This window comes from Lampris incognitus, chromosome 2 (assembly GCF_029633865.1).
Source record: "Lampris incognitus isolate fLamInc1 chromosome 2, fLamInc1.hap2, whole genome shotgun sequence".
In the NCBI taxonomy this organism is placed as follows: Eukaryota; Metazoa; Chordata; class Actinopteri; order Lampriformes; family Lampridae; genus Lampris; species Lampris incognitus.
This window is the reverse complement of record NC_079212.1, coordinates 18,000,280-18,026,699: the sequence shown is the minus strand read 5'-3', so window position 1 is coordinate 18,026,699 and position 26,420 is coordinate 18,000,280. Positions and strand designations below refer to the sequence as shown.

The 26,420-nt window shown below is 45.3% G+C and overlaps 1 protein-coding gene across 1 annotated transcript; it reads left to right on the top strand.

Annotated features, from left to right (window-relative positions):
- The first annotated feature begins 981 nt into the window (after positions 1-981).
- baz2a (bromodomain adjacent to zinc finger domain, 2A) lies at positions 982-25,197 on the top strand. The gene is made up of 30 exons (XM_056298835.1): positions 982-1,054; positions 2,344-2,473; positions 2,681-3,556; positions 4,910-7,129; positions 7,397-7,663; positions 7,757-8,161; positions 8,255-8,315; positions 8,489-8,597; positions 8,729-8,830; positions 8,966-9,182; positions 10,059-10,120; positions 10,202-10,267; positions 10,376-10,774; positions 10,885-11,139; positions 11,242-11,456; positions 11,563-11,637; positions 11,765-11,939; positions 12,029-12,091; positions 12,176-12,320; positions 16,221-16,846; positions 16,948-17,281; positions 17,606-17,761; positions 18,044-18,204; positions 19,899-19,964; positions 20,167-20,450; positions 20,814-20,949; positions 21,294-21,440; positions 21,654-21,907; positions 22,779-22,922; positions 23,032-25,197. Exons 2-30 carry the CDS (start codon positions 2,344-2,346, stop codon positions 23,189-23,191), a joined length of 8,310 nt encoding a protein of 2,769 aa, XP_056154810.1. The 5' UTR covers positions 982-1,054; the 3' UTR covers positions 23,192-25,197.
- The last annotated feature ends 1,223 nt before the right edge of the window (positions 25,198-26,420 follow it).

Sequence of the window (26,420 nt, the reverse complement as noted above, 5' to 3'; positions counted from 1 at the left end):
ATCCGCATTACGGTATCCTGTTTTGCTGCTGAGGTACATCAAAATAAAAGTATGAAGTTTTAAAGGTCTTTTGTTGACTTGTCCCTTCAAAGGCCACCACCACAACATTGAAACCTGTTGTGTCAGCTTTCCAGCGAATCGCAATTTATCAGGCTTTATCCACAGCAACCACCACCTTAATATTATTTGATTCTCAACATATTGGGGGGGGGGGTGCTTTTGAGGTCTCCATGAGAACTTGCTGATTGGGTAAAAGTAAGTAATTTTTAAGTGCACATTTACATCAGTCCTTTTGAACTATTAAGTATTACATGTTTTGTTGGTCTTAAGGCCCACTTTCTTACTGCGTTTTCCCAGAAGCTAACATACATTAGTGGCAGTTTTCTTTTTCAATGATCATGTAGATCTATCAGATCTGTCTAGCTTTGGGTTAGTGGTGTCAACGTGTGTTGAAATCGGTCCGGCTAAATCCGTTTTGAGACAACACACTAAATAAAAAGATAAAGTGGATGGGAGAAATTATATTTGGTCATCGCCGAGTTTCCGTAACATACACCATGCATGCGGTATGGATTCTTGCATTTTATTTCCAGTTGAAAACTGAAGTACAACTGCTTCCACGTCTTAATGGTTTTGGGCGATCATCTTTGCTTGCATTTTCTGTAGTACAATGGTCAATAACAACAACGTGCGTGTTTTAATTCACAGCACTTGGTCAAGCAAAGCCAAAAAAATAGCTTTAATTACAACATAATAATGATGATGATAATAATAATGCCAGATATTTTTATTAACTGTTCCAGCATGAGGACTTTTTTGGTGAAAGTTAACTTCACCGGATGTATATTTATTTTCAGGAAAATTCACACTGCTCATTCTGTTCCACGATCATGGCTGCACTGACTGGACCACACCAGCCATGTTTGCTAATTTAAAACCCAAAGGTTAGCGACTACTTGTTTATTATTTAATCGCCGTGCCATCTTGAGTCACATATCCGCCGAGTCGAAGGTTTGAAGGCAAGGGGCGCCTTTTACAATTCCCGGACTTAAAGGTTAGACAGTTTTAACTGAAGTAACAGCGAAAGTTTGGACTGTGTTATCGGAGGGTATGATGCTCTGCAAAAAATGCTCTTTTGCTCGTGTAGCGTAAACAATGTAAGTTCATCTGGCCGCTATGTTAGCTAGCGTGTGAACAAAAGGAGCACGCCGTAACAAGCGAGCCTAAATAAAAGTCTCGATCGAGAAGAGTTTCTTTACATTCTTGTTTCTAGACAGCTCTCATGATGTGCAAATACGGATTCAAACAACCACATCTGCAGTACCTGCAGACCTGGCTCTCGTTAGTTAGCCCGGTAGTGCTTGCGTCTCGGCTTTCGCTATCAGGTCACTATCAGTTAGCTGGCTTGCTAATGTCTGCTAGCCAAGTTGTGATGTGTTGATTGTAGCCAAATAACCTTGAAGCTAACGCCTGGCATCATTTGGGCTGGTGTTTGCCGTGGGAATTAGATAAACATCGATCCATTTAGTGTACAAGCCCTGCTTAGGTATCGTGTATGAAGTTGTCACCACAGTTTATTGGCGAGTCTATATGTGAATTGGTGTTGGGAGAACGCAGCTAGCTAGCTAGCTAGCAACGCGGCGCTAAGCTTAAGTCTGCGTCGTTAACGAGGCCTTATTGAAATTGTGGAAATACATTTGTGTCGGCGGAAGCTCATTCGTTATCTCATAACGAGGCAGCGGGACTGAGTCGCTATATAACCCGATAAAGTTCGAGACTGATCTATACCAATCTCACTGGCAGCACCTTTGCTTGCGTATTTTCGCAGAGAGCGGCTTGATCCGTCTCTGTGGCCCTGCCTTGTCCGTGTGCTCATCACGGGAGGTGGGGGAGAGCTGCTCCTCGTTAGCTGCGCCCCGTCAACGGTACAGACGGGCTTTCTATCGCACCATTGTCCGTAGTGGCTTTGCCGGGACTGTGGAGGTGCGGGCCGGGCATCTGCTCCAGCCAGCTGCGACATTTTTAATGTAATGTTATGATCAAGTGATGCTTTCTGTCAAGCCACCTATTGCTAAAACCATGTCCGATGAGACATCTAATGTCACGAATTGTGTTGTAGTCATAGCAAAACGATGATCTATATAAACTTAAATTTAAAAAATACACTAATGAATAGTTTTACTTTAGAACAGTCCAAAGTGTATACACAGCATCGGTGTGTTCATTAAATGGGTTGTAAGGTTTTGTTTGGTAGTATCTGTTTTATTTTAACTAAACACGGATGTTGAAAGATTGAGTTTACTTTTATTAATTATTTGCGGGTTGTTTTTTTTCTCTTTCTAGATGGAGGCGAATAACCATTTCAACTATGGCACCCATTCCCCAGTGTCGGCAAACTCAGGACTGAAACTCTCCTCAGGGGATTCTCTCTATACTAACGGGTCCTCCATGAGTTTCCCTCAACAGGGGAAAAGTGAGTTTTTTCGGCTTTTGTTATTGAACTAAAACCAAAACTAAAAATGAATCCTGTGTTGAAAGTAATTTTTGGTTTGTTTTCTCACTTTATTTTTTTCCCATTCATTTTCTATTCACCGTTGGCATTTATATCAAATTCTTTCTCAACACCATCGTGGTTTACTATTGCAAGTCACAGTCACCTTAACAGATTTCTCTTTGACAGATATGAATGGCGAAATGAATGTGAATGGCGTCACTACTGTACTTGGGTCCAGTGTGTCTGGTTCCCATCCGCCAACAGCTCCTTACCCCCACATGAGCAACCACCACCAGAGCAGCATGGGCTATGACTACCTGTGGGGAGGACAGGCTCAGTATGGTCCAGCAGTGGCTCCCTCTCCAGGGCATGGGAGGCACCAGAAGCAGCCTCCGCCTGGGATGATGCAGCCTCAGTCTCAGCACCACTACCAGGGTCATGGACAATACCAATTAAATGGAGGCATGGGAAGCTCCCACCAGACCCCTGTGGCGGGCCCACCCAACATGTCTCTGACTGGAGGTCAGTACTGGAACAGGAGCAATCCTGGCCCACAGCAGATGGGCTATAATTCCCACAGCATGTATGGAGGCTATCAGAGTCAGGTGCACTCTGGGATTGCACCGTCACAGCATCACCAGCAACAGTCTTTACAACCACCCCCACACCAACAGTCACAGCCACACCTCCACTCCCACCACCACCATCACCATCAGCAGCACCAGCAACCGCAGCATTATGGCATGATGCCAAATGGGATGCCCTATTACCAGCCCCAGCACCCTCCTCTGCCTTCTGCCCAACCCCAGCCTCCACCACAGTCGCAGGCCCAAGGCCAAAGTCAAATGATGCCACCAACTAGCCAGAATTTTACACCCCCACGTGGTAGCCCACAGCATCACAATATGGGCAGAGCAGGCACCGGCAGTCCTCTCCCTATAGGGATGTCTTCAGTACCAATGATGTCCCCATCAAAAGTGCAGGATAGTGGGTCACCCCAGGGCAACAGCAGGGAAAGAAGCCCTCAGGCTGGCAATATGGGGATATCCTCTGTCATACAAGGTGAGTATTTTACATGTGCAGATTTTTTTCGCATCATTTTCTAATTCAGGTGTTTAAGCTTTTTGGCACAGCTCCTGTGTAGCCAAAAACTGTTCTGACTTTATGTTGAAACTTAGCCTTGTGCGACTTTTTTTTTATTATTATTGTAATTGTATACAAAAAGGCTAAACAAAAGTCAAAGTTGATCTAGGTGTTGCCACTAGTATTCTGTACTGCTAATGGTCGGTTTTTCTGTCATGACACTTTGCTGGCTTCCTTGTTTGTACTTTACATGTCCTCATAAAAATGAAATTGCTTGTTCTCCAACGTATTCTCCCTTTATTTAGTGTCACTTTCAGGGTGTCGCTCAGATAGCCACTGTCATCGCCCACTATGGCCATTCATAGCATACTCATCCTATCTAAGGGTTATTTTGAATATGATCAAATATTTTCTATAAAAAGTTTACCTTCTGTACCAGATAACTTGGTTCAATTATCTTGCATGGTTAGAAATATATTCATATTCCATTCTAGTTGAACTTAACGTTCACAAAAGACTAGAATGGAAGACATGAAGGAAAGCACAGACTTTGACCAGTCTTGCATCCAGTAATAAAAATTGTCAGTTATATTCAAGGAAGCTGGTCAAACAGTAGCATGTACCTCATAATACAACAAAAAAACAAGGTTATATCAAATGTAAATTAAAAGCAATGTTAACAAAATCCGTCTAAATTTTACCCTTCTTTCCAAGCAATATGCAGATTAAATTGGTCAAATTTGAGTGGGCAAGCTGTGAAACTATCCCAGACTTATAATGTTCCTATCATTAGAAGTCAAATCCACTTTTAGCTTAAAACTTCTCTCTTAATCGGGACAAGGCTAATCCAATCAAATGGTCAAAATCATATATGAATATCCTAAAGTTATCACCAAGCCCAACTCCAAAAATATGATTTTCCTTCTTTGTTACTAGAACAGAGCTACAGTTTGGTATTATATATAATGAAGTTAATACCAAGGCATATCGTGTTAGTTATAGTCTCCATAAAAGTCATTAGTATGTAAAGCCTATCTATGTAGTGGTACTACCAAGATTTAACCAGTAGGTTGCACTGTTCATGCTGTATTGTTCTCTGCATGTTATAGCTCAAGTGATTGTCTCAGGCTATATTATGTTGTCTGTTTCTTGTGGACCTGACGCTTTTTGGCAAACAAACATTTCTGAGAAATAGGACAGTTAGTATTCATATCCTCTATTTGCAAGACCATGGGGTGCCTGAATATATATCTCCTGTCTAACCTCATCATACCTGTATTCCTGCTGTTATGTTGTGATATCTTGTATCGTTATGTTCTTCTCTTTTCATAGGGTCTATGAGTGAAGCTTATAAGGAGGTGGATACAAGCTATAATGGAATGGAAAGGACACCTCCTGCCCAGAGATTGCCTAAAAGCGACAGTTACCAACCCAAACCCCCTGTACCTCACATGAGGTCAACTAGTGACTATCGTCAGCATGCTGAGCAACCAACAGCCCCGCACTCAGAAGTGGCTACCCAAGCAAGGGAGCCAACAATGAATGCACCTCCGAATTCCATGTCGTCTCCTCTCTCTGCCTCTACATCTCCTGCAGCAGTCTCAACATCTCCGCTAGCATCAACCCCTCCTCGGGTCTCCACAGCTTCCTCAGCATCTGTTTCTCCCTTATCAGTGCCAGGGCCTCCCATTGCTTCATCTCCTGCCATTGAATCGACTCCACCTCGGATCTCAACACCTCCCAGTTTGTCATCTTCTCCCTCTGTCGCTGCTCCTCCCAGACTTTCCTCACCTCCGCTAATGGTACAGGGCCTCAGGCCTCCGCCACCCTCTAAGATTTCCTCTGCTGAATGCACACATACTTCTGTGGAATCCCCCACTTCTGTTTCTGTATCACCTCTCAAGTCATCTGTACCTCCACCCCTGCTGTCTAGGCCTTCAGTCCCCTCAGTCACTGCTCTTCCTCGAGTGTCCATGACTCCTCAGACCAAGCCATCATTGTCACCCACAGCCTCTGCTCCTGCTCTCCCATTTGCCCCCTCTTACTCTGTTTCTGCACCCATATCTGCTCTTGAGCAGATGGTCCAAGGGTCCAGGCCACCTCCTTTGACATCTAGCCTTCCAAATACATCTGTAACTCAACGTGACATGTCTGGACATCCATCATTGCATATTGCATCTGGCAATCCTTCAGTGTCTGTAACTTCACCAACTACAAGTTCTTCACTAGTTACTACAAGCCCGCCACTAATGTTGCCATCTGGACCTCCAACCCCAGCACCACCTGACGCTTGCTCATTGATATCTGCAATGCCCACATTAGAGTCAAAGTCTCCCTCAATTGGTGGTACATCTTTTGAGCCTGTGCCCACACCCCAGCCTCAAATATCATCTACTCCTCCCTCACTGAACTCTGGTCCTCCTTTTACTTCTTCATCTGCAGTGTCCCCAGTGAGAGATGAGGTGAATTCACTCTCCCTAACAGCCCATCAAGATTCCACAGCCAAGCCTGTGTCTGCCCTACCTCCTTCAGCCACACAAGCTTCAAGGATTCCACTTGTATCTGCACCCCCTGCTTTGGTATCTGCATCCCCTGCAGCAGTGACTGTTGCACCAGCGGTCCAAGCCTCTCCTTTGGCCAAGCTTTTACTTCCCAACACCTCTCCTCCTCAAGCGCTGCAACAGTTGTCTCTTAAGCCACAGCATCACAGTGATGACTGGGATAGGAAAGAGTCTTGTAAGGCTTCTTTTGGGAAACTAGAGGAACATCTGTCTCAGCCTGAATTGGGCACAATTCAGACACTTCCCAGTGTTGGAGCTCCTCAGACACAGACTCATGAACCTGAAATACACTCGCACAAATCCTTGACTGAATCGGCAGGGACTTTGCTGGAGAAATCCATGAAGACCATTGTTTCGGCTCATCAAAATACAAATAAAAAAATGGCAGATGCCAAAAAGCCATCAGAGAAAAGCAGATCTGGTGACACCTCTGAGGCCAAGGACTCCATGGCAGAGCAGATTTCTCTTGCAGCATCCTCACAGCTCCACAGCCATGGGACAGAACACACCAGCATGACTGAAAAGTCATTCAGTGACCTGTCACTCAGTAAAACTTCAACATTTGAAGGTAATTCAACACTTGACAGCACCCCTAGAGTTGATATCAGCTCTGGCATAGAGGACACCACTCGTGTGGAGGATGACTGCTCATACATGGATGAATCTACTGGCTTTGATACTATCTCTCGCATGGAAGAAGACGCTTTTCAATTTGATGATCCCTCACACACTGAAGATGAATCATCCAATGTGTGTGATCCAACACACATTGACTCCTCATTGGTAGACACCATGAATGACACATTCAGTGACACCCAGACACAGGAAAGCTCTCGGGCAGAAGAGACCATGGATAGTTTCTTAAGCACCAGAGAGTCGATGTTGGAGTCTTCCTTGAACACCTCTCGAGCAGAAGAATCCATTGTGGAACTGTCTCAGAATGATGGCTCCGTCTCTCACTCACCTGGGCCATCTCAGTTATCTTATCAAGGTAACCTTTGAAGGCTGATATTGTGAAAAGGATTGAAAATGCATTTATTAGAGATATTTAACACAATATCTAATTCACTATTTCTCATTTTCTTACCCCTTCCCAACCCTCGTTTAAAGATATTAATTTTTAGTCCTTGCCATTTTTGTTACCAAATGGAGATGATCCTAATCTCAATGTAGATTCCTGTTCTTCCTTGTTTATCCATATCCTCATTATACATCTGCATAGTGTGAACACTAGCATTGTCTCTGGTTTTATGAACAGAGTCTGAAGCAGAGTGGGAGCCCAAGGGACAGGACATACCAGACTCTGCAAGACCTATCACCATAAAGACTACTCCTAATGAGACAGAGATTCCCCATGGTTTCAAGATGAGAGAAGAAAACATCATATCCCTCAGCACCCCTGCCGAGAGCCAGGCTGTATACCTGCTACCACTAGCAACTGACAATGAATTGGTGGCTGCTGGAGGAAGGATGAAAACTCCTGGGAAGACCCGGAAACCCAGAGCTCCTAAGGCCTCTACGCCAGGTAGGCAACATTCCACAAGCTCCAAAAGACATCACATTTTTAGGGGTGTTTAGTTTTATGTTGTGATAAAGTTTCCCTTCTTCCTTTCTCTAGTATCCTTGGGCTCTGAGCAGGCACAAACCAGAAAACCCAGGGTTAGAACGCCAAAGGTGGAGAAGATGGAAAATACTGAAGGAGAAAAAAACAGGGGAGAGCAAGAGGAGGCCAAGATGAAAGGAGCAGGCAGAAAGAGAAAGAAGTCTATTAAAGTTGACATTAAAGAAACATCAGGTGTCTGTGGAGAGGCTGGGGCTCCTACAGAGGAGGATGATTCGATCACTGCAATCATTGAAGCAGTTTTGGCCAGTACTTCAGGTACCAGCATGGCAGCTGACAAAACCAAGAAGCCCAAAAAAGTCAAGAAACAAGGCCAAGAAGGAAATGCAGCAAAATTGGAGGCTGAGACGACCGCTAATGATGATGAGAATGACAATGATGGAGATGACAGTTCTACAGCAGGTAACAAAGAACAAATGGAGATTTCGATGGGTCTTAAAATAGCATCAGGATACATATAATAAGTCTTCATTTTTGTGTGCTTCCTTGGAACAGGAGAGGCTCACAGACGGAGGGTTGCAACAGAAGAGCAGGTCCAGTTCCCTCTACTACATGGGTAATTATGTCTTTTCATTATTCAGTCATGGACTAATAAATCCCTGTAGCTTGCTTCTGTCATAGTTAATCCATAAATATTCAATCCCGCCTTTTTTTGTAATGAAATTAGTGACACTGGTCTCATTGGTGGTTGCTGGTAATGTTCATGAACACTCCTGGTTCTAACTGTAGTTGGAAGAGAGAGATCCGTGTGAAGAGGATAGAGAACCGCATGAAGGGCGAGACTTGGTACTACACTCCTTGTGGTAGGAGGATGAAGCAGTTCCCAGAAATCATCAAGGTAAGATTTTCTGGATCACTGAAACCATTAGTGCTTCTCATCACCGTTCAAAGGTTGACATGTTTAATACAATGATCATAACTTTGTTTCTTCCCTGTTCTGTCACTTCCCCTCTTAATAACCTTTCTCAGTATTTGAAGAGACACCAGGACAGTATTGTCACTAGGGAGCACTTTAGCTTCAGCCCACGCATGCCTGTTGGAGACTTTTATGAGGAGAGAGAAACCCCTGAGGTCTGTCTGAACTGTGCAACATTTTCATTAAATTATCCTCAAAGAGGATAGTTTGGATTCATACTATTCTACAACATGATGCACATATCGGAAAAGAGCAGAAATTACTCATTATTCCCTTTTGGTGGATTGCAGGGCATGAAGTGGGTGCTCTTGGCTAATGAGGAGGTTCCCTCTATGATAATGGCCATAACTGGTCGGCGAGGTCGCCCTCCAAATCCAGACAAAGAGAAACTTCGCCGAGGCCCAAGAGGAGGACAGGTTCGACGCCCTGGCAGGCCGCCCAAACCCAAGATGACTGACCTGCTTAGCAAGGTTGATGCCAAGCTGTTGAAGAGACTAGAGGCCAAGGGTGAGTGGAAGGAGACAGAGAAAATAAAAGAGTGTATATTGCTGCATATGGTGTTATTCATAATGCTACATAGATATCCATGAACAGGCAGCTTGGTCTATAATAGTTTTGTAATGCCGCCAATCATGTCCCCATTTCACAGAAAGTTGAATCAGTTCATCTAGATACAAAGTTTAGTGTGAGAAACGTCGCATCATTCATCTAAGTGATGTTGTCAGTCTCAGCTGACTGCGAATATCCCAAACCTTGTAAATAAAACAGTTGCATAACGACCAAAACAGCGATCAGTTTCATATGCAAATACCTTGACCATTAATAAGAGTTGCAATAGCCACATGTACTATTCAGAGGATCGGGGAATAGCTGCAGCCACAGCGTTGTAAGATGTTGATTTACTCTTAGCCCCCCTCCTTGGTTCAGGGTTGTTCCCTTTCACATAGATGGTCTCTTTGACGGACTCCTTGTTCAAACCAGCTTTCCTCCCTATCAAGGATGTGCACATTCTCATCCTTGAAAGAGTGGCCACTGACCTGTAGATGAGTGTAGACTGCGGAGTCCTGCCCTGATGAGGTAGCTCTTCAGTGCTGTGCCATCCGCTTCGCCAGAATCGCACTGTGATTGCAGCTATCCCCCAATCCTCTGTGAATAGTACACGTGGCCATTATAACTCAAATTAATGGTCATGGCATTTGCGTATGAAACCGATCGCCAGTTAATCTTATGCAGCTCTACTTTTTATAAGGTTGGGGATACCTGCAGTCAGTATAGACTGACGAAGTCACGATACTTGGTGTTCAGATTAACTGATTCAACTTTCTGGGATTTCCTTAGCTGGATTATTGATCATGCATCAAGTCATGTCCCCTTTTGTTTTAGAAGCACTTACAGAGGAGGATAAGGAGAAACTTGCAAAAATTAAGAAGAAAATGAAGAGGAAGGTATGTTGATACATTACTTCAGTCATTTTAAGGTTTTGCATAAGAAATGTTTAACTCATCAATTCCGTCATCCTTGTATAGGCAAAGCTGAAAAGGAAGGAGGATGCCAAAAATAAGAAAGCCAGACTGGAGAAAAAGAAATCCAATGTAGGCAAAAAATGCAACAGTCAACATAACAAAATTACTAATCTGCCTGAGGTCTTCATTACAACTTCTCCCTCACCACCACCTGTTTTCTTTCCTCCTTGCTTTCAGCTTGCAAAGGATCAAGAGACCAAGGACCAAGAGGTGAAACCTGAGCCGAAGGATGAGGCGGCCCTTCAGACCCCACAGCCAGCCCCAGAATCTGCCACAGAGGCCAAGAAGCCTGGACGTAGAAAAAGGGTGAAAGCTGAGGTTCCTCCCCCAGTGCAGCAGACAGATGAAGAGAGGATAGCCCAGGGTAAGAGGGTTCTTGGGGCTCGGAGTAAAGCCAAGGCCCTAGCTAAGGCCCAAGCAGAGGCAGAGGCTGCAGCCCAGGCTGCACTGGCAGCTAAGAGGGCTGCAGAGAGAAGAGCCCAGGCCCAGAGACGTCTGGAGGAGAGGAAGAGACAGCAGATGATTGTTGAAGAGCTGAAAAAGCCCACCGAGGACATGTGCCTCACTGACCACAAGGTAAGTGGGGAAATCTTTTTTTAAGTCTGTTCTGTTTTTTTACTCTGGTTTATTATCACTGTGGTTACAGGGACTTTGAAATGATGATCATGACCTTTGAACTCTCCCAGCATCTACCAGAGCTGTCTCGAATCCCTGGTGTGGTTGTCTCAGGCTCAGCCTTTGCACACTGCCTGGCTGTGGTTGAGTTCCTTCATGGTTATGGCAAGCTGCTGGGCTTCAACATCCCTAAGGACGTGCCCAGCCTCACCACCCTGCAGGAGGGCCTCCTGGGCCTTGGTGAAAGCCAAAGAGAAGTCCAAGACCTGCTGCTTAGGTTGCTGGGGGCCGCACTGCATGACCCAGGCTTACCCTCTTATTACCAGGTATATACAAATGAATTTGAACATACACTCTGTTCCAGAAAAGAATGCAACTTATTTGTTTCCCCCTGCTTATCCACTCCATCCTTCCATCCACACCTCCAGTCTGTAAAGATCCTGGGGGAGAAGCTAGTAGACCTGGAGCTGACCCGCAGTACAGTTTCAGAAGGACTACGGATTTTTCTGGAGTCCCATGGTTACGAGACTGAAGTGTGCAACATACTACGGACCAAAACGTTTCATGCCCTGCCCCCAGACACCAAGGCAGCCATCCTGGGTTTCTTGGTGGAAGAACTCAATGGCAGCAGTATTGTCACCAGGTTTGAATAAGAGCTTGTATTTGAATCCTGCAAGAGAGCACCTGAACTTTTAATGTTGTGACTACCACAATATCACTTAGTCACTCTGTGTACATTTATGTTTCAGTGACATTGACAATACACTGGAGAACATGGCGACCTACAGGAAGAACAAGTGGATCATTGAGGGGAAGTTGCGCAAGTAAGACCAATTGGTATTCCTTTTTAAATGTCAGTGAGAACTAATTGGTAATGGCATGGCTGCTGTCTAATCAAAGAAGAATACATGTGAAACATTGGTCCTTATTTGTTTTATTTTTTCTTCATAGGATGAAGGCAGCATTAGCGCGTCGTACAGGACGATCAGAGGAGGAACTGTGTTTTGAGGAGAGGAGGCGCAGTGCAAGGGTGGCTGAGGAGGAGAACATTAGCCTGGAGGAGAATGGCCTGCTCCTGGAGAGAGGGGCCCGCCGTGCACGAAAAGAGGAGCCTAAACTCAGTGATGTGTGTGCCTGTATTAATGAATGTTGTTGTGAACTGTCGTAAGTAATTTCTGTAGTATAGCCGTAAACATTTTATCTTCTCGTCTGCAGAGTGAAAGTCCAACCAACGCCAGCATTCCAGAACTTGAAAGGCAGATAGATAAGCTTACCAAGGTAAAGCTGATTAACAGAGACACTCAGTTTTATATATTTCGATTTATTACATTTAATTATGAGTGTTCCATTGCTTCTGCACAGCGCCAAGCATTTTTCCGCAAGAAGCTTCTGCAATCTTCCCATTCCATGCGGTCTATATCTTTGGGCCAGGACCGGTTCCGGCGTAGATATATGGCTCTGCCTCACCTTGGAGCAATTCTAGTCGAGGGACCAGAAGAGATTTTAAGTGAGTCTGACAATACATGTTAACTTCTCATGTTGGATTTCTTGCGTTATAAACCTTGGGACTGTCTTAATGCATGTTCAATAATCCAGGTAAGAAAATCACAGAAAGTTGAATCAGTTTCATCTGGACACATTTATTGAGAGAGAAATGTTTCATCACTCATCTAACTGACCTCTTTAGTCTCAACTGACTGCAGGTATCCCCACCCTTATAAACAATACAGTGGCATAATGACCGAAAACAACGATCGGTTTCATATACAAATTGCCGTGACATTAACTAGAGTTACAATGGCCATGTGTACTATTTATTCACAGAGGATTGGGAAATGGTTGCAATCACAGCGTTGTAAGATGGCGACAGATGTACTGTTAGGCCCCCCTCTCGTTTCAGGGATGGTCGTTCCTTCTTCACATAGGTGGCCTCTTTGACTCCCTGTTCAAACCAGTGATCCTCCCCATCAAGGATGTACGCATCCTCATCCTTGAAAGAGTGGCCACTGTCCTGTAGTTGGGTGTAGACTGTGGAGTCCTGGCCTGACACGTTAGCTCTTCTGTGTTGTGCCATCTTCTTCGCCAGCGTCTGTTTGGTTTCCCCGATGTACAAATCACGGCAATCCTCCCGGCACTTAACAACGTACACTACATTGCTTTGTTTGTGCTGGGGGACCTGATCCTTGGGGTGGACCATTTTCTGGCGCATTGTGTTTTGGGGTTTGAAAGCAACTGAGACACGGTGTTTGGAAAATACGCGTCTCAACTGTTCCGAAACTCTTGCCACAAACGGAATCACCACTGGTTTACGCTTAGGCCTTTGTTGTCTTGATGCATGCTCAATAATTCAGGTAAGAAAATCAAAGAAGGTTGAATCTGTTCATCTGGATACCACATTTATTGACTGATGCATTTCATCACTCAACTAAGTGACATCTTCAGTCTAAACTGACTGCAGGTATCCCCACCCCTTTAAACAATACAGTTGCATAACGACCGAAACCAACGACCAGTTTCATATGCAAATATGGGTGGGAACATAAACTAGAGTTTCAATGGCCACCTGTACTATTCACAGAGGATTTGGGAATGTTTGTAATCACGGGTCATAGGGTCATCGGTGCCTATCTAGGCGGCAACCTAAGAACCCGCTGGTGGACACTGGCAGTGAGGGAAGCCATCAAGCTGAAGAAGGAGGCCTTTCGGGCTTGGTTGGTCCAGGGGTCCCCTGAAGCAGCAGACAGGTACCGGGAGGCCAGAAGGGCTGCGGCTTCAGCGGTTGCGGAAGCAAAAACTTGGGTGTGGGAGGAGTTCAGCGAGGCTATGGAGGAGAACTTTCAGTTGGCCTCAAAGAAGTTCTGCCAAACCATCCGGCGACTCGGGAAGGGGAAGCAGGGCTTGACTCAAGCTGTGTTCAGCCGGGGAGGGGAACTGTTGACGCGGACTGGAGATGTTGTCGAGCGGTGGAAAGAACACTTTGAGGAGCTCCTGAACCCAGCTAACTCATCCTCAGTGGAGGAGGTAGTCTGAAGACTCAGGGGGAGCCCCACCCATATCCCTGGCAGAGGTCTCTGAGGTAGTTAAAAAGCTCCACGGTGGCAAGGCGCCGGGTGTGGATGAGATTTGCCCTGAGATGCTGAAGGCTCTGGACATTGTTGGGCTGTCTTGGTTGACACGCCTCTTCAGTGTCGCGTGGATGTCAGGGAAAGTACCTGTGGAGTGGCAGACTGGGGTGGTGGTTCCCATATTTCAAAAGGGGGACCAGAGGGTGTGCTCCAATTATCGGGGCATCACATTGCTCAGCCTCCCTGGAAAGTCTACTCTAGGGTTCTGGAAAGGAGACTCCGACTGATTGTCAAACCTCGGATCCAGGAGGAACAATGCGGATTCCGTCCTGGCCGTGGAACAACAGACCAACTCTTTACCCTTGCAGAGGTTCTGAGGGGGGCATGGGAGTTTGACCAGCCAGTCTACATGTGTTTTCTGGACTTGGAGAAGGCTTACGACCATGTACCCTGGGGCACTCGGTGGGGGGTACTACGGGAGTATAGGGTACCGGGGCAGTTGTTACAAGCCATCCGGTCCTTGTATAACCTAAGTGAGAGCTGTGTCTGCATTCTTGGAACAATGTCAAACATGTTTTCGGTGGGTGTCGGACTCTGCCAAGGTTGTCCCTTGTCTCCGATTATGTTTGTGATATTCATGGACAGGATCTCAAGGCGCAGCCAAGGTGGGGAGTGTGTCCTTTTTGGGAACCTCAGAATTGCATCTCTGCTCTTCACAGATGATGTGGTTTTGTTGGCTTCATCAGAACACAACCTCCAGCGCTCACTGGGGCGGTTTGCAGCTGAGTGTGAAATGGCTGGGATGAGACTCGGCACCTCCAAGTCTGAGGCCATAGTTCTCTACCGGAAAATGGTGGATTGCTTCCTCCGGGTTGGGGATGAGCCTCAAGTGAAAGGAGTTCAAGTATCTCAGGGCCTTGTTCACAAGTGAGGATAGGATGGTGCAGGAGATTGACAGGTGGATTGGTTCAGCATCCGCAGTAATGCGGATGTTGTACCAGACCGTTGTGGTGAAGAGGGAGCTGAGCCGGAAGGCAAAGCTCTCAAGTTACCAGTCAGCCTTCATTCCAACCCTCACGTATGGTCATGAGCTTTGGGTAGTGACCGAAAGGGTGAGATCGCGGATACAAGTGGCTGAAATGAGTTTTCTCCGTAGGGTGTCTGAGCTCTCAGCCTTAGAGATAGGGTGAGGGGCTCGGACATCCGGAGGGAGCTCGGAGTAGAGCCGCTGCTCCTTCGTGTCTAAAGGAACCAGTTGAGGTGGTTCGGGCATCTGATTAGGATGCCCCCTGGGTGCCTTCCTTTGGAGGTTTTCTGGGCATGGCCAACAGGGAGGAGACTGCGGAATAGACCCAGAACTCGCTGGAGGAATTACATGTCCAATCTGGCCGGGGGACGCCTTGGGATCCCCCCAGGAGCTGGAGGGCGTTGCTGGGGAGAGAGACGTCTGGAGTGCCCTACCTAGCTTGCTGCAATGGCGACCCTACCCCGGAGAAGCGGCTGAAGGCAAATGAATGAATGAATGTAATCACAGAATTGTAAGATGGCAACAGATGTACTCTTAGCCCCCACCCCCGGTTCAGGGATGGTCATTCCCTCTTAACATAGGTGGCCTCTTTGACTCCCCATTCAAACCAGCATTCCTCCCTATCATGGATGTGCACATCCTCATCCTTGAAAGAGTGGCCACTGTCCTGTAGGCAGCTGTTGTCCTTCTCCTCTCTTCGATCAGCTGGTGCACTGTTTGGGCGTCTTCCTGACTTTGACAAACGCCCAATTAGGATAACCACAGGGCCTTGTTTAATATTGGATTTCTCCCCTTCCCACTGTGTTGGTGGGGATGTTGTCAGCTCAGTGGTACAGTGTCCTGATGACTCATAGTTGGTGCTCCAGAGAATGATGCGAGTCAAACCTTCAGTACTGATCAGTACGTATGGTAAACATCAACAATCAAATGTCCCCCATCACCAATTGCAATTTGGTACATCTGTCGCCATTTTACAGTGCTGTGATTGCAACCATTCTCCAATCCTCTGAATAGTACACATTGCCATTGTAACTCTAATTAATAGTCAATGACAATTTGCATATGATACCAATCATTGTTTACGGCCATTATGCCACTATATTGTTTATAAGGGTGGGGATACCTGCAGTCAGTTGAGACTGAAGAGGTCACTTAGATGGGCGATGAAACATTTCTCTCTCAATAAACTTTGTGTCCAGATTAACTGATTCAACTTTCTGTGAAACTTTGAGACTGTATTTTATTTTTTTACTCTGTGCTTATTGTGTAGATACAGGATGGCAGCAAGCCATTTCTTAATGTTTTCATCTTACAGCTTCAGGAGATATCCTTGTGGCAGAGGTGCCTATCACCCTCCTCAAGAAAGAGCCCAAAGTGGAGGAAATTCCAACTCCCACCACACACACCCCCATGAACCCCTCTCCCACTTCTGCTACCCCCCCTGCACCATCCCAGGCCTTCTCTTCAGAGGAAGACCCCCTCCCTGGGACAGCATCTCTCATGAGCAGGCCACGAGGCCGTGGTCGCCCCCGCAAAATTAAACCAGAAGTGGAGCTTCACCTCCGAACGGCCAAGATCCGCCGCAGGCGTCGAAGTAGTATCAGGTCTGGTGGTGAAGAAGGGCCTGGCTCACCGGCAAATGGCATTCAGGATCTCACACAGGCTGCCTTCCAGAGCTGGCTCAGCCAGTCACAGGATGCAGTGACTAAGCTTAGCACCACAAATTCAGCAACAGGTGATGCTCCAGATGGCAGTCAACCAGAGGACAGCGTGAAGGAGATGGCAGAGAAACGGGGACAGTGGTTTAACCTGCTCCCAAAGGAGCCATGTGACTCCGACTCTTTGACCGAGCCTCAGATCCCTACCTCACCCAGCGAGCCACCCAAGCTCCTGCCCCAGACACAGAGTACTCTGCCAGCACTCACCACTCCACTCCTGAAGGTATGTCCACTCCAAAAATAAACTAGATTAACTGCAACCTAAAACCTCTTGTATTTTAAATTTGTGTGCTTTTCTGTGTTAACAACAATACCACACCCCAGTCGGAACCACCTCTGCCTGGCCTGTCTCCAGTCAATCTGCTGACCCCAGAGCAATCACAGGATACTGCTATTGCACCACCTGCTGTTGCTGCTGCTGCTCTTCCTCCTCTTCCTGTTCTTGCTGCTCCTGTCCCTGTTCCCATTGCCACACCAGCTCCTACAACCCCTGCCAGGCCAGGTCGGAGGCGGAGGAGAGGCAGCAGAGGTAGTAGTCCCGCCCGGAGAGGGGCACGTGGTGCTGCAGCCAAACGGCGAGGCCGCCCTCCCAACACTGTGTTCCAGGAGCTGGAGCAACAGTACTTCACACAGATGGTGGTGAAGCCCATTCCGGCATGTAAGCTTCAAGCAGTTCTACCCTGGTTAAGTGGGGTGGTTATGGGACTGATTTGCAATGTAGTGTATGTGGTAGTGTTTTCTTTTCATGAATCTGTGTTGGCCTGTCATAGTTACAGAATGCTAATATAATGGAATTTAGTATCCCATCTTGTTATTCGGGTTTACAACATTCCATACCTCTCATTTACAAAAAAAGACGGGAAACACAAATCATGATGTGTAGCTAGTGGATTTTATGGTCCTAGCTTGGCTAATGTTTTTTATTTGCTCAGGACTGTCTGGTGATTGTGGTCTATAATATATTTATTTGTTTGTTTTCTAGCAATGGTGCGTGGTTGGTGGTGGATCAAGGATCCAGAGGAGCTCTATGCCACCCTTCAGGCCCTTCATCCAAGAGGCATCAGGGAGAAGGTACTCCACAAGCACTTGGCCAAACACATGGAGAGCCTGGCTGAGATTTGCACCAAACCCATCAATGGTGAGTGTTGGACCCTTCAAATCGAGGGTCAAAGGATAGGGACTGTCATACTTTGCCCAGAATGTAATTGTGATTGTAAAGCCATCTGGGACTGAATTGTGATTTAGGGCTATACAAATAATTTTGACGTGACCCTCTCAACTGAGCAGAACCAGGTGAATCAAATGGAGTGTTTTATTCCAAGCCCATCTACTTCCTGATTTTATTTTTCAACCCTAAGCCTCTAAATGTCCTAATTATTTTTGTGCCTTATATTTGTTCCCTTCTGTTCTCTTCCTCTAGATCCTATATTCAAGCTGAAGACAGAGGAAAGAGACACTCTGGTGGAGGCTCTGCAGCAGCCCTGGCAGGTGCAGGAGAGAGCCATGGAGACTGACATCAGTGCTCTCCAGTGGGTTGAGGACCTGGAAGAACGGGTTATTGCTGCTGATCTTCATCTAAAGGTGAACAACTCGTCTCTGTCAAGTTTATAGGTTTTAGTGACACTTCAAATTGTCAATTCAATTTGAGACCTCAATGGCAGCTCAAAAATACTGAATCAACACTTTGAGTTAGTATTTATAGATTATGGCAGCAAGCAATAAGGAGAGGAGCAGTAGGTCTGGAATAACTGGATGCAGTCTTTGAAAGGGGCAGTAACGTGTTGGAGAAAACATTAGTTGGCCATGTATCCAAGGTTGCAGTTGCAGAAAATGTCCAAAGGGTGGCAAAGGTGGCTTATGCTTCTGTTGCCCATTCGAAGCAGTGGTGTCCAACCAGGTGAATTTAAGAGCTAGGTATATCTACCACAGAAAATTGAGTCAGTTCATCTGGACATATTTATTGGGAGAAACGTTTCATGACCCATCCAAATGACCTCTTCAGTCTCAACTGACTGCAGGTATCCCCACGCTTATGAACAATACAATGGCATAACGACCGAAAACAACACTCTGTTTCGTATGCAAATTGTCGTCACTGTTGCCTAGAGTTACAATGACCATGTCTACTATTCCATCTACTGCAATCTATGTGAAGAGGGAACGACAGTCCCTGAACCGAGGGGGGGTTAAGAGTACATCTGTCACCATCTTATAATGCTGTGATTGCAACTATTCCCCAATCCTCTGTGAATAGCTTGTTTGCAGTCACGTGATTCTGATGATGCGTGAGATTCAGATGGAGGGCAGGAAGTGAAAAGCAGAATGGACGAGATGGAGCTAGTTTAGCCCGAACTGTGCTAGTTTAGACAATATTATGAGAGAACGGTATAAACAGAAAGTAAGATATGTTGGACATGATCCTTATGTTGTGTAGAGTGATTTTTTTTTAATTTTTTTTTTTTTTGACGAAGTTGTCACTGCACACGTGCGTTATCCGACTCCACTCCTCCCGACTGCAGACGACAGTTCACAAGCCATTTTTTTTCCACCGTTTCGGTCAATTTCTTGCATTTCCCCCCCCCCCCCTCATAAACAACTTTTGGTACTCAGTAAAAACTCCTTGTGGTTTCTCAGTTAATGACACCAAACAGGCATTTCGAAAGTTTGTGATGGTGCTTCCTATGTAGAAAATCACTTCCTGCCCTCCATCTGTAGTTCGTGACGTCATATGCAAACAACCTATAGTACACATGGCCATTGTAACTCTAGTTAATGGTCACAGCAGGTTGCATATGAAACCGGTCATTGTTTTCAGTTGTTATGCCACTGTGCTTTTTATAAGGATGGGGATACCTGCAGTCAGTTGAGACTGAAGAGGTCACTTGGATGAGTGATGAAACATTTCTCCCAATAAATGTGTTTAGATGAACTGATTGAAATGTCTGTGATTTCCTTACCTGGATTTTTGAGCATGCATAAAGACATATGTATATCTATGTTTTCTCTCCAAACAAACACCAAACCAGCTTATTTCATTGTTGTCGCTCCCTCCGCCAGAGAGGGTTGAAAACAAATTTAAAATATTTACGAGTCAAATCAGCTTTTAAAGTTGTCCTTATGAAGTATTAGTTGGAATAAAAACCAGCATAGACGCATCTTTTAATGGCACATGGATTTCAACCAGTATTTTAGAGGAGTGATGTCACATAACAACAAAAACATAGTAAGTGCAAACAGCATTACAGAAAAAGCATTCGATATACATTTTCCCCTAGGTGGCCCCTCAGAGTTTAAAGAGTGATGCTGATGCTAACTGCGAGACTCCAGTGGCAGAATTTCAGGTAAAGTAACCATTTTGATGACACTTGTCAAAACTTATTACCCCTTACAGTGCTACTTGAGCATTCACCGTTTCTTTGTTTTAGAAAATAACACATGATTACTTCTAGTTGACTGTCAAAGTCATCCATCTTCTATTTAGAGTCTCTCTTGTTGCCTTTTTCTTGTTCCCCTTTGGCCTCAACCTCCCCATCACCCCTTTAGCCTTACACCGTTCCAGAGCCAGACTCCACTCGCGATGACCTCCAGTACTATGAACATGACGCGGATCCCCGCGATGACTGGATTGTACGAACTAAGAAGGAATGGTCTGACCTGCCACGTATTGCCACCCACCCACTGGACCTGGGCGTGTTGCGCCTGGCCAATCTTGAGAGAAATATTGAGAGGCGCTACCTAAAGGAGCCCCTCTGGAACACAACCGAGGTGATGCGTCTTGCACCTCTCACCCCAACGCCTGGGGAGGAGCATCCAATGGATGTCATGAGGTGAGCGACACACAGTAGAACTGGACTACAGGGATGAAATCTGTCAACTCTACTTTTGTTAGGTGTTGTTGTGTACTGTATACTGTGTATATTATGTATGAATTCATTGTGTACATAGTCTATGTAGGTTTGTAGTGTTAGTGTTTTGATTTTTGGAGGGGGGGTGTCCTTGTGTCCTTTGTCCTTGTGTCCTTTGTGTTAAGGCAGAGAGAGCCAGAGCACAAGAATTTCTTTTTATTCCAAGGCACATAATAATAAAGTTGAGCATGAACTATACATGCATGAATTTTGTGGTTTTTGTTTTGTAATTTTATTTATTTATTTTTTTAACCTGGTTCCTGTGTCCCTCCTGTTTCACTCCAGTCTAGAAAGTGAGATCACCCCTCGACTGCGGACATGGAGGCAGGCTCTGGATCGCTGCCGTAGCGCCCCTCAGCTTTGTCTGTGTCTTCTGCAACTTGAGAGGGCCATCGCCTGGGAAAGATCCGTGGTCAAAGTGGTAAGGGCCTCGATACTACTTGTTTTGTCTCTGAGGATAATCTGCCTGCACTCAGGTGTGTGTGTGAACACGCTGCTGAGAGAAATATAAAACACGAGTAAAAAATGTGCTACCCTGGGGTGCCCCACGTACCACATAAGGCTGAGTCCTTACTGCAGCGGCCTGGGTTTGAATCCAGCCTGGGCCCTTTGCTGCATGTCATTCCCTCTCTCCCCCCTGCCTTTCCTGTCTCTCTCTCAACTATCGTTATCAAATAAAGGTGGACAGTGCCAAAAAAGAAGTGCCCTTTTTGCCTTTTATTCAAGTATTCCTTTTTCCTGTGGTTTCTGCATGTGTATTCTCAGACTTGTCAGGTGTGCAGGAAGGGAGACAATGATGAGTACCTGCTTCTGTGTGATGGCTGTGATCGTGGCTGCCATATGTACTGCCTGAGGCCCAAGGTCACCAAGGTGCCTGAGGGAGACTGGTTCTGTCCCACTTGTGTTTCCACGGTCAGTAGCCCCTCTTCCACCTCTTTTAACAACACTGAACGACAATTGTAAATGTCGTGCAGGTAAGGAGGGAGGAGTTTGAAATCTGTGAGCAATTTCCTGTCGTTTTTTTTCCCTCTGGGAAATGTTCTCTACTGCTGCAATTGCGCCTTAATTGTTCCAGTGTTCCTCCTTGGCCTCTGTCTCTAATCTGTTATTTTCTTGCTTCACCAGGAGGAAAGTGATTCAATGCAGACCCAGCGTTTGTCCGTAAAGAGGACCAGAGTGAAAAAGAGGAGATACGAAGACGACAGCTCTGATGAAGACACCACTCCGCGGCGGGTTGTTGGCATGACGACGCGGCTTAAGGACGCACCAGCATCCTCCTCGTCCTCCCGTTACTCTGGAGATGGTGGGGGCGCTGGATACTCACCAGCAAAACGTCGTCGTATGACCACACGCAACCAGCCTGACCTCACCTACTGCGAGTGAGTCCCGCCCAACATCAATTAGATTCTTTAATGTAGTGGAATATAAAATGTAGTTTCACATTTAGTTTGCATAAAACTTTAAGTTGCAGACTTTGGATTTGTTGTTTGTCAAGTGAGAAATCCACCTGGTCATACAGGAGGACGATTGGTTTCATTTTCACATTTATTAAGAGCTACGATCCTTGAGATTGTCAATTTTGTTTTGACTTGAGGAGACCTATCTTAATGCACATTAATTGCATTAGTGTTTGATCACTCTAAATCCCAGAGCTTAATTTAAAATGGATCACTCGCCACTGCTCTTGGTTCAACACCTTCCCCATCTCTGAACAAATGAAAATATAGTTGAACCTCAGGTTTAGCTATTGATTTTGTTGATGAGCTCAATCTGCTTGTTAGCCACAACTTTGGTTCTACTTCAAACGTGCCTAATTTTTCGACATTTGGCTGATATGTTGAACATGTAAGATGCCACATCATTTTCCCAGAAAGGTTTTACCTGACAGGAAACTCTAAAATGAGCAAGTACAAAAGCCTTTGTGATTTGGCTCTTAGTGCATTACCTACCATCTGACATTCACTTGCAATAGAAAGTATCAAAATGAATGTTATTCCCTGTAAATCATCAGGATAGTAATATTTAAATTGTGAAATAATTCATGTATTGAAAGATTTAATTTGACGCAGCTTGCACTTTGTTGCAGCCACAAGATACTTAAATTTGAAAATACTTTTCTCAAGTACAAATACTCATTAAATGTTCATACATAATATGTCTGTGGTACTCTGACAAAGGCTTGTTTTCTCTGTCATGCTGACGATGAAATCAGCTTAACCTCTCACCCTGTCTCCACCTGTACCCTGGCAGGATCATCCTGATGGAGATGGAAGCACATGCAGACGCCTGGCCTTTCCTGGAACCTGTGAACCCCCGCCTGGTTCCTGGCTACCGCCGCATCATCAAGAACCCCATGGACTTCCTAACAATGAGAGAGCGGCTCCTGCAGGGGGGGTAAGCCTCACTCGCATCTCGGTCTTGTTTTATAATTTTTCATGCAGGATGATAAACTTGAGCGCTTCAGCGGAATTGGGATTAAGCAAAATTGTCCCCCCCATGACAGGTACTGCAGCTGTGAGGAATTTGCAGCAGATGCTCATCTGGTGTTCAACAACTGCGAGCTCTTCAATGAGGACACATCAGAGGTGGGCATGGCTGGACACTCCATGAGACGTTTTTTCGAGAGCCGCTGGGCGGAGTTCTACGAGAACAAGGACAAATGAAGAGTCTGTACCCCACCTCCACCCCACCCCCTCACTGCCTAGTGTAGGGGGCATAGACTGTTGGTGCCTGCACCCCATCATCAGATAAACACTCCATTACTGCTAAGACTGTCTGGAGCCCCCCTCCAGCCACTTGTATTCTTACATGTATAGGTATATATGTATAGATTTGGTTATTTGTCTGTTACTTTTTCCTCTATTGGCCTCACCTTTCTAAGGCCCAAAGCACCACTTGTGTGAACCTCTCCCTCATCCCTCCTTCAGAGAGGGAGAGTATCTCTTGGCTCTCTCCCTTTCCTTTGTCTCTATTCACCCTCAGCTTGGCTACCCATCATCTGAATGGAATTCTCCTGTCATGTCTGCTCATAAGTCTCATGTCATACCAAGACCGTTGGCCTAGCCCTTCCATGGGGTAGTCACAGTGTGTCAGACCCTGGGTATTTTGGCTCTTAGACTGTCTTGTCTAAAGGGTAGGGGGATGATCACACTTTTGCAGCTTTATTGCTGCGTACTGGACCTGCTTGGCATCCCTCGGCCACAAAAGGATCAAAACTCTTTACAGCCTTTGAGTCTGGGCCCTATCTTACCTGTTCAATGGAAGTGTAATGTAATGTGGTCTTATGCCTAGAAGTAATTTTTTTGCTCAATATATTTTTATTATATATTCTATATATATAAAGATTACAATAGCTGGGATTATTTAATAGCAATAGCTTGTAGTGAATGTGTACAGACTACATAATAGAGATGTCTAGATGATCTATGAAAAGGCCAGTTCAACAAACTTAAAAAGGAACGTGTTTCTTCTTGGACTGTCACATGAGTAGACATTGTATAACCTCCACTTAAACTCATTTGCACGCATGCACATACACATGCTTTCACATGCGCGCGCGCGTGCACACACACACACACACACACACACACACACACACACACACCCTCTGCTGCTGTGTGAAAGACACTGGTTTCTGAAACTGGAGGATTTAGTGTTTGTCAAAATCAGACTGGGTTTCTATCTTGTACTTGACTGTTCCCCTTGTTAAAGAGTACGTAATCACAACCAATCTCGTAGTATTAGGTAATTACACATGCGTCACAGACTGAAATGACGTTACCACAATTGTAACCCTTGATAATTTATGTATATTCTGTGTTTCAAATACTGAACTGTTACTGTAATTTTTAGTAAGAAGGGTCTGCAAATGAATTCGGGTCTGCAAATGAACATGAAGTTCATGGGAAATGCACCTCATGATAATCTGGCAAGGTGTGTATGCAGCCTCAAGTTTCAGCATTTGAATTTCCATTTTCCAGGGCAAATTGGACAAATTGATTTTTTTTTCTCTCTCTCTCTCTCTCTCGCGGGGTAGACCTCTTCCACTTGTCAATTCTCAGTCCGTATGGAAGTTTTCCTACTTGGTGGACAAGATCTGAAGGTGGTTATGTCAGAGAAGAAAATCCTCTGTGACGTTAAAGGCTCGACTTGCAAAGAGCGTCTCACACTGAAGTACATGCATCAAATTATGCCCGTTTTTGTTCTGCTTTACATTCCGTTTTTAAATTTGAGGGGTTTTTTTTCTTTTGTGCTGTACAAGGGCCAATGTACACTTTCTACGGCACGGTTGGCGTGTTTATGAAGGCGACAGGAAGACTCTCCACAACCTGGGTTTATTTAAACTAGTTTCTTACACTGAACTCCCAATTGGTTGATAGGAAATACCTTTTGATGTTCCTTGTTACGCTTAAAAGGGACAACTCTTGTTTTTTAAAAAAAACAAAAACAAAAAAAGCAACAAAAAAAAAAACAAAATAAAACCAAATGTGGTGTTAAGTGAATTTTTAATAATGTACAGTTTTGGTGACTTTAAATTTGTTCCTTTCTATATTTTTAGGACCAATTTATCATTTTTAAGAGGAGGTATTACAAGACTATGTTGTATCAAGGTGATGTAACACGTGTGCATCTGTAGAATGTACTGTGAGTTGAATAAAAACCACATCTAGTAGAGTATTCTTTGTTTATGTGATGGGGGTTTTTTTCGCTTTTAAGTTTGATTTTAATGCAAAGAAAAAAAGACTAATGTGGGATGTCCGCATAGCGTAGTGGTTATTCCTCTGCCTGCCAACACGGAGATCCTGGTTCAAATCCCCGTGTTACCTCCGGCTTGGTTTGGGCGTCCCTACAGACTCAATTGGCTGTGTCTGCAAGTGGGAAGCCGGATGTGGGTATGTGTCCTGGTCACTGCACTAGCGCCTCCTCTGGTCGGTCAGGGCGCCTGTTCAGGGGGGAGGGGGAACTGGAGGGGATAGCGTGATCCTCCCGCACACTACGACCCCCTGGTGAAACTTCTCACTGTCAGGTGAAAAGCGGCTGGCAACTCCACATTTATCGGAGGAGGCATGTGGTAGTCTGCAGCCCTCCCTGGATCGGCAGAGGGGGTGGAGCAGCGACCGGGAAGGCTCGGAAGAGTGGGGTGATTGGCCAGGTACAATTGGGGAGAAAAAAAGACTAATATTTTGCTATTGCATATATCCTACTATAATCTGTAGTTTAATGTATCTCATGCTGACGGATCAACCTTTTTTGCATGCTGTGCATTAAATATCCATCCATCCATTATCCAAACCGCTTAGCCTTACTCAGGGTCGCAGGGATGCTGGAGCCTATATATCCCAGCAGTCACAGCAGACCCTCACAGGGCCCACACACACACACACACACACACACACACACACATTCACACCTAGGGAAAATTTAGTACGACCGATTCACCTGACCCACATGTCTTTGTACTGCGGGAGGACTTCTTGAAATTATTTCTCTGGTGAGAGGGCACTGGTCATTTTGCCCTGTTGTATTAGGGCTTACACTTCTACACTTTCATTAATCCACCAATATCAGTGCTACATGTAATACCAAGACAACAAAACTTCGAAAGGAGATTTGTGCATTAAATAAGTTGTACATTAATGCGATTATAGATGTGTAACTGCCATTGCAGTAAAATGGATTTTAAAAAAAGCTGCAACAGGGAAACAACTGTCTAGCGATACTGTGAAAACCACTTACGTATCGATGAGAATACCTTAAAATAGTGGATCCCTTTTTTTTTTCATGCCGGGACCCGTGATGACACTTCTTGGCCCAGGACCCACCAAATATTCTGTGCAGTAAAATGAGCGATCACTTTTCTACCTGTTTAAACGTGAGTTAGTTAAAAATCCT